The sequence below is a fragment of the Teleopsis dalmanni genome, chromosome 2 (genome assembly GCF_002237135.1).
Source record: "Teleopsis dalmanni isolate 2A chromosome 2, ASM223713v2, whole genome shotgun sequence".
Lineage (NCBI taxonomy): Eukaryota > Metazoa > Arthropoda > Insecta > Diptera > Diopsidae > Teleopsis > Teleopsis dalmanni.
This window is the reverse complement of record NC_051847.1, coordinates 193,198,741-193,207,968: the sequence shown is the minus strand read 5'-3', so window position 1 is coordinate 193,207,968 and position 9,228 is coordinate 193,198,741. Positions and strand designations below refer to the sequence as shown.

The 9,228-nt window shown below is 31.4% G+C and overlaps 1 protein-coding gene across 1 annotated transcript; it reads left to right on the top strand.

Annotated features, from left to right (window-relative positions):
* The first annotated feature begins 354 nt into the window (after positions 1 to 354).
* Positions 355 to 5,422, top strand: LOC119674278 (nuclear pore complex protein DDB_G0274915-like). The gene is made up of 2 exons (XM_038085409.1): positions 355 to 2,434; positions 4,364 to 5,422. The coding sequence occupies exons 1-2, from the start codon at positions 361 to 363 to the stop codon at positions 5,131 to 5,133; spliced, it is 2,844 nt and encodes a 947-aa protein (XP_037941337.1). The 5' UTR covers positions 355 to 360; the 3' UTR covers positions 5,134 to 5,422.
* Positions 5,423 to 9,228: the final 3,806 nt, after the last annotated feature.

Below are 9,228 nucleotides of genomic sequence, written 5' to 3'. Positions count from 1 at the left end.
TCATTGCATAAATTCCATAAAAGTAAATATATATAGCGCATATTAAAATTTAAACTGACATTAAATTTTTGAGATTTATTCGAATAATAATTTATTTGACATATAAACTAAATCATAAAGCAATAACATTAACAATAAGAGTGTAAATACTATACTCTGGTAATAAAATTTATTATTTGTCAGTGTAAGATATTATAAACTGTTTTTTTTTAACACTTACTGGCAATACAAATGCATTCAACACTAACTGAAGTAATAAGATGTATGATATTGTTTTGACATTTAACATGAATTTTTTTAAAATGGTGCTCATTTTATTTACAGATGCTGACTAGAGTGCCGGTTATAGTTGCACGACCGATGAGAGGATCGGCGGAGAGTGATCTCATTACAGGAAATGAATTTCTTAAAATATTTCTTGAACGTGATGATGCACTCAGTAGCGCAGAGTCCACGCCAAAAACCAATGGCATTAGAACAATACGCAGGAGTGAACCTGACCAAAATAGTGAAATTGGTACACAGCACAATAGGAACACCCATAAACGTAATGTAGATCAAACGGAAAAGGGAGCAAATGCAAATTTCAAAAATGCAGATGACAAACAAGTTGTTAAGTATGTTACATCTGGTAGTAAAATTATATTTCTGGAAGAATATGATGATGATGATGCAGTTGTAGATGCAGTGGCACGTGAAATTGATCTACAGAAGGAGAAAATTAATACCAAAAATAGTTCTCAACAGAAGCGACAACCAACAAATAAACAACAAACACAAAAGTCACAAAATAATGATGAAATAAAGGTTGTTGCTGTGAGTGTTTCATCGTCAAGTAAACGTAGTAGTGCTGGCAGTGTGAGAACGTCAGATGAAATTAATAAAATTGCAGAAAAAACGAAACATGCAATAACGCACGCTGTTAGCAGTCAACGACTACAAAATAAACAAGTTGTTACCAATACAAAATCAACAACAGTAAAACCCACAAACATTATAGTAACAACGACAACGAGAACGACAACAGCAACACCAACACAAACCGCAACAACAACGAAGGCAGTTGCCAGTTTGCATAGCACAACAGCAACACCAATGACAGCGGTCGACTTCATCAATCGTTCACATAAAAGTGAATTTTCAATCGAGGAAGCCGAACCATTGACAGTGCTGAAGCATAGAGCACGCGTCAATTCAGCTGCCAATTTAGATACGTTTTATGACACGGATTCAGTGAACAGCGCTTCAACGAATATACGTAATGTCTTAGCAGCTCCAGCAGCCGTACAACCACTTTCGGTGCAAACTGGCGCGTATCACAGTAGCAACAGAAATTTCACGTCTCATAATCAGTCGCACATTAATCAGGCTACGCCTTCAACACATGAACAGGCTGGCACGCACGTTGATAATAGCGCCGCTGTTGGCGGCACAGCAACAGGTAGCACATCAGCACAACCTACTGGTGTGGAAGAAAAATTATTGCCATTTCAAACAGTCATCTATCATGACACAAAGGAAGGCCATGGACCACAGTCAAGATCAATATCATACAGTTCGATTTCACAAAATGTAGCCGATTTGCATACATGGCAACAGTCTGGTGGTATACTAGCAGAAGCACAACGTAATGTTAGCGAAAGTTTACGTCCTATACCACGTCCTCGTTCGCATGTACATACATCGGAACCAGCAAAGTTCTATTCAGAACCAGCGAAAATGTATGGCGTACCTGCTAAATTCTATTCTGAGCCTGCAAAAGTCTATTCAGAACCAGCTAAAGTCTATGGTCAACCGGAAAAAGTGTATTCGGAACCGGCTAAAGTTTACGGGCAACCTTCAAAATTTTATAGTGAACCAGCAAAAGTATACTCTCAACCAGCAAAAGTATATAGTGAACCCGCGAAAACATATTGGCCACAAGCACTTAATAAGGGTAGCAGTACAACAACAAGTACTACTACAACCACCACCACAAAATCACCCGATACTAAAAGTAATTATTTACATTCCACACGCCGTCCAGCAATAGTTTCACGCATAGCATTTGGAGAATCACATACAACACCATCAACACCACAAACCATTCCACGACAACATCCATATACTAGTACTCCCACATATCAGCAAAGAGTGCAGAATAATCCAGTAAATTCCCAGGCACGTCGTGTATTATTCAATTTAGATAAATTACCTTACGATTTATTGAATGCTCCCCAACAATCATCGAAGCATCTTTTAGACTCGAATCAGTCCAAAACCCCACAGCCGCCAGCAACAAATTATGGCTTGAATAGACAACGGCCATGTTCGGAGTTAAATGCGTCAACTTTATCAAACGTGCAACAACAACAGCAGCCACATCAGCATAGACATTCATCACTGTCGGATCAACATTCTAATCAAAATGCCAAAGGATTGCCCAACAGAGGAGGTAAGCCCCTTGTTACTTTATTTATGGTTTTCTTTTTGAGCTGGTATGTTGCGATTTAGGTAAATTTTCCTATCATAAATTTGTGAAGCATTATGATTTTGTTTAAAAAGAAAAATTTATTAACAAATTTTTTATATATGAGATTTTAAACTGAAGATGACTAACTTTACAGTGGGAAAAAAATAATGTTTAGTAAAAAACGAATCAAATTATTCTTTATATTAGGAATGTACTATATAAATTATTTTTAGATTAATTTAATATTTACCTAAGATTTCATAAAATCCACACATAAATATTAATAGCATTAAATGAAATGATAACTAATATTACTGAGTCTTGTGATACCACTATCCCCATTGACGTAACAGTCTTTGTAAAGTCTAAACCATCTATTTTTGTTGTTTTTTGTTTTTGTTTTCCAGTTGATGACACTTATTCTGTATATGTGATTATCACTCCACCATAAACCAATTTTTTCCCTTATTGTTACCTTCTTTAGTTTTCCGTTAAGTTGCCGACAAAAATTTTATTTTGTAGGCTGTCTTCCGATATCCTAACAATATCCATACCACATCATTTCAAACTTTGCTTTTTAAAGAATCTTATAATGCTACCTGCGTTCATCAATTGATATAGCTCATTTTTGTAAGTTATTTTGTACATCCCATAGCTTTGTCCTTTCAAAAACCAATTTTTGGTCCTGTTAGCTGTACATTAAATTTCTTACCAATTTATTTTATATATCTTCACAGGATTTCGGTATATAAAATTTTTTGTAAAAATTTCGGTTTTATTTATCAGGTTATTATGAGTAATGAGTAATGAAAACTACGTTTTCTTACCAGTAGGTCGCACTTGAGCGGATAAACAACAGCTACTCAAGTAATACTTGGACAACGACTGAACGTTTGTAAGTTGCATAAGTCACTCCCAAAAAAATCATTGCTGGCTATTGCCCAGTGCGTGGCATCAAGAATGATAGGCCCAGAACCATTCTGTGGTCTAGGTAAAGGAGCTCTATCCATTATTATGAATGACCCAGAGAAAAAAGAGAGAGAACTCAATTGGTTAATGCTACCAAGACTCTCACAATCTAAAATGCTTTTAGGGACTTACAACCTAAAACGCTTTAAAGATTGCATAGTACAATCAAAAACTAACATAAGAATTATTACGGGATTACTGACCGGTCACTGCAGATTGAATAATCACCTATCGAAGTTAGGAATTCAATCCAACTCAGACTGCAGATACTGCAGGGAAGAGAGAGAAACGGCATACCATGTGCTTGGGGAGTGCCCGGCACTGATGCATAAGCGAAAGAAACACCTAGGAGGGTACTTCATGGATCATAAGGATTCAAGACTGGGGAAGATAGGATCCATACTGTCTTTCATTAAAGAAATCGGACTTGGAGAAATACTCTAACCCGACAAAATGGCACAATAGATCTTTTAGGTAGCAGTACACGATCCCTTACTCAATAATAATAATAATAATAATTGCCCAGTGAGTGGTAATCGGTAAAGCTCCTATGTACGTGGATCATCTTTTTAAAATGTTTAAAAATACAAATTTTTCACTGTATAATATTGTCCATTAATAGAGTTTAGTGGTTTAAAGTTTAAAGTAATAACGGAGGCTGTATGTTCCACCTAAAGGGACAGAATTACATACATATTGTATATATCGTATAAAATTAAGAAGAACTTTAGGTTTTTATATTTTTCTATCATAATAAATTTTTCTAAATTAAATGTTCCTTTATAAATTTCCACTGTATTGTCAACTAACTTATTTTTATTTTTTTTTTACACTTTTATTCATTGCAACATATTTATAGTTTTTGTTTATTTATATAAATTTTTTAACATTTTTATTTGTTATTTATTTAAATTTTTTTTTTCTACAATTACTTTTCCACAGATCTAGTCAAGTGTGTTTCAAAATATGCTCATTCATCGGCGGCATCACCATCGGCAGTTTCTTCTTCAGCAACAGCACAGGCAACAGCGACGGGCAGTGGTGCACAATCACATTTTACAACTGAACGCAGTCACATTGAAGAGTTGTACCAGCCGACCCCGGAGCAGAATTACGAAATCGAAGAGTCCGTAAGTGTTATGACAAACGGACGAGCCCATGGAGTGCAAGGCATTAGCCCAGCAATAACAACAACTCCGGCCACGTTACACAGTCACTTCGGTGGACGCAGTGGCAGTACAACATATAACACCAACGCAAATACCAATGTTGGCAATGTTGAGAATGTTGCACATGGCAGGCAACAACAACAGCAACAACAGCAACAACCAGAACACAAACAATACAACAGTCACAATGACTACTATGATGAAGATGAAAATAGCAATCACAATCATAATGAAGACGATGTCGTAGATGGAGATGGAGATGATGTGGATGCTGATTCAGAGGATGGAGGTGGTAATCACAATAAAAATGGTAATGGTAATGGCGAAGATGAAGATGATGCCAAAGTTGCTTATGTTGTTGAGGGACGCAACTATCGTAAATATCGTGTCGAAGAAAAAACGGACGATGGTTTCATTGTTGGCGAATATGGAGTGGTCGACCACAATGATGGCAACTTACGCGGCGTGCGTTACACAGCAGACTCGACAATTAATCCAAGCCTAATACAAAAAGCTTTGCTGACATTTTTAAAACTAAAATAGAAATAAATTAGACGTGATATAAGCAAACGAAATGAACAGCTGAAGTCAAAGGTGTAAATCTTATAGTGTATTAAGTGAGTCCAATGTAGCAGGAGCAGCGCACAAAGTATTTAATATGTATTTTTTTTATTTGTATTTTTTTTTTGGAAATATTTATTTAAAAAAATCTTTTTTTTTATATTAAACGTAGAATTTAATGAAGACGAACAAAATATGTGATTCAAGTTGTACTGTCGGTTAATTTAAAGTTATAGCAAACCTACTAGACTAAACTAACGAACATTGTCCATTAATTAAGTCCATTGTGAATTTTATTTATTAAACTTGTAGTTGTTGTTTAATGATTTTTGATTTAAGTTACTTTTATTGCTTGTTATAAGATATAGTTCTAGTTTCGTATTATGTAAATTGTATCTTCATCAGATACTAGCAGTTGTTAACTACTTGCCATAATGTTCATAGCAAAGATTTAAAGTAAAGAGTAAATAGTGTCGAATTTCAAATGGAAGAAACTTAATTTAGTTAAATATTTTAATTAAATTCAGTACTAATTTAGTAATTGGTATAATTAAAATAATTAGTAAAAAAAATATTTTGAAAAAGATTTTAAGTATAGACTAAAACCAGTTTTAAAGAAATATAGTTTCTTTTAAATACATTTTAAACACATTACTTACATTTAAGGGATTTTTCACAATACTCGTTAGAATAATAAATATATTTAAATAAAATATTTAAGCACAAAATTATAATTTTAAAGTATACTATCATGAAATGTATAAAAATAAGTCCGGAGAAGTGTAATATTATAGAATAGTAAGTCTAAAAAGATATTTAATGTTAACGAACTATATGGTACATATTGAGTATGTTCTTTTCTCCAACTGCTTTCTCTTATATCAAAGTACTTAATATTTCTGAAGTGTTTTGGTACTACCAATAAAAATCCTATTAATAATTTTCTATTATAATTTTCTCTAAACAAATTTTTACTTAAATAGTTAAGTATAAAACATAATTATTTAAACACTACTTAAATATTTCAACATTATTTTAATAATTAATCAAGCATTTTAAACAATCCTTTGTGCTTCATAACATCATCTTTTCAAATAGTGTTCAATTTTACTTAAAAAAATTTTAAGTATTGACACTATTACTGTAACTCTAATTTAATTCCGACTTAGTGTTTAAATAATTAAAAATAATGTCGTAAATTCTTTGAATAACTTTACTTTTAATTAGTTTTTATGCACTTTTTTATATGTTTAGTTATATTGTTCCTTTCTAAAACAAAGCCAATTAAACTATTTTAAAAAATTTATTTAATAAGTTCATAGCAAAAAAAAAAAATAATTAAAATCAGATTCAGTCGTATGGCTACAACAAATCTGGTAGATATAAAAATTCATAAGAACACTGCAAGCCTAAAATTATTTATTGTAACCATCATAGTCTAGATTTAGTCTTATATCTAGTTTAATTTAAATGCACACATATAATTAATGATTTGTGTAAATAATGTACATAAAGTTATCTGTACTTAATAATTATCATAATAGCAATAAAAAGTCAATAATCCAACAAATAAAAATATTCATTAAAAAAATTTATCACAAAATGATTGTTTTATTTCTGTCATTATTAATTCCAAGTACTGAAATTTACTTTTGAGTTTTGACTTTTCGAAAATTACCCATTAATCACAATAAAGTTTTTACATTGAACTCTGATCTTTTACTTTTATTTTACCACAAAATTAGATTTTAATAAAATGATTAAAATTTAAGTGCAATTCATAGTTTGTATTTAACTTTTCAGAACTGTTTACATCAATATATACTCGTTTATTGCTCAAGTGCTCAGATATGGATGTACTCGTATTTAATATGGATTTTAGTGTTTTAAATATTATTGAGGCTACTCAAAGCTTGAAGGTTTTTGACATTGGAATATTTGGAATATTCGATCAAATTGTACTTTCTATAATAGCACTTTCTATTAAACGCATTTGTATAAAACAAAATGGAAATAGAATATAACATAAATCAGATTTGCTGTACAGTTGCTCAAACGTCATCGAACATCATTCAACATCATCGAACATCATCGAATTGAAATATTCGACCGTCTTTAAACACTTTCTATTAAACGCATTTGTATAAAACAAAATGGAAATAGAATATAACATAAATCAGATTTGCTGTACAGTTGCTCAAACGTCATCGAACATCATTCAACATCATCGAACATCATCGAATTGAAATATTCGACCGTCTTTAAACACTTTCTATTAAACGCATTTGTATAAAACAAAATGGAAATAGAATATAACATAAATCAGATTTGCTGTACAGTTGCTCAAACATCATCCAACATCATCGAACATCATCGATTTGGAATATTTGATAATACTGTCTTTAAGGACTTTTTATTAAACGGATTTGTATAAAACAAAATGAAAATAGAATATAACATAAATCAGATTTACTGTAAAGTTGCTTAACCATCATTGAACATCATCGAACATCCATGACTAACTCAAACATTTGAGGTATTCAGCTTAACTGCTCGAATTCTATATAATTCTTCGTCATAATGCTCGATCAATTTGAAGAACTAATTGAAGACAGTGGAATATGTTTTTTAGGACGAAGTTAAAAAAATTAAAGACTAGATATAGACTAGACTGGACTGTATTTGGAAGCATACAGTTGACTGCCAATTCTTAGTTGATTCATATTATGATGCTCATCGCAATAGAAAGTCTATTTTGCAATGTCAGTCCATTTTCCTAGTGTGACTCCAATTTCTCAGACGCAAGGATTTCACAACATATTTTGGGAACTGTTAATATTCTATGTAATTTTTATCCACTGTGATATATGTCGACATTGCTTGGTTTGTCAGATATCGCGCTCTAAACTTACAAACTTTATAATAATAGGTGTTATTTACTTATAGTTAAACATCACATGTACTAGTGGCCAGTAGATGGCACTTGTAACTTTCTCTAGTAAAATCATACAACTTTAAAGTCCGATATCGAAAAAACTAAACCGAATTTTAACTAAGTGCAGAATATTGATAAGTCGGTTCAGTATTATTCAATCACCAATTGATTATTTTGATTATTGATTTTTGAATTAAAGTTTTGAAAAATACTATGATCCTCAATCAATATTGACCCTCAATCAATCAATATAATTGCATAGATATTTTCGAGTGGTGCATATATAGTTCATCTCAAATCTATATTAAGTAGTAATTATTATTATTGGTAAAATAGACTTTTACATTATTTTTTGTTATTATTATGGCATGTTCTATAAATTACAATCACAATTTAAGAACTTAGTCTATTCACATATGTTTTCCAGATACCGCTATTGCGTAGGGTCGTCATCAAATTTCCATTCCTATCCAAAGCTGTTCTTGTGAATACTCGAATCATTTGAACGTCACATACAGTGGCTGATTAGACCAAAGCATCCTATTTCGGTGGTAGGTTTGCTACCTTACATAAAGGTTGATCCTGTGATTCCGAACCTGCTCAAGTCTTCATGTGACAATTATTGAAAAAAAAATTGCTTGAGATATTATAAATAAGATTTGTCTAGCTAACTATTTTTTTATCGGATTTTCACAAGTATAGTATCATGTATTAATGTTCTCTAAGTATTTTGTATAGCCACAAAAAAAGATCATTAATCTTAGAACTTTGGTACTAGTATATTAATTATATATAAAATTTATATAGTATTTATCATTTATATCCTAATTGTTTAAATGAATTTAAGGTGAGGTAATCAGTTGTATGAAATATATGTATGATTTCATATTTGATTTTATTTTTAAACTATCAAATGATTTAATTTATAATTTATTAATATAGTTCACATATATTCTGTTTGTTTTAAATTTCCTAATGGTAAGTTGATAACCGCAATAAATTAAGAAAAACTGTATGACATAAACATACAAGACTTTTCGAAGGCTTTCAAATAATTCAATTTGACTTTAATTAATTGATACAAGCGCAAAAATAAATCACAAATAAAATATATATGCTTTCATATTTTTTAAATATGTAAT

What these genes read in the sequence shown, in the direction of transcription:
- LOC119674278 (XM_038085409.1), top strand. Translation starts at nt 361, where the DNA reads ATGAGAGGATCGGCGGAGAGTGATCTCATTACAGGAAATGAATTTCTT. An exon ending in AGGATTGCCCAACAGAGGAG is followed by an intron (nt 2,435 to 4,363) that starts GTAAGCCCCTTG and finishes ACTTTTCCACAG; the next exon opens with ATCTAGTCAAGTGTGTTTCA.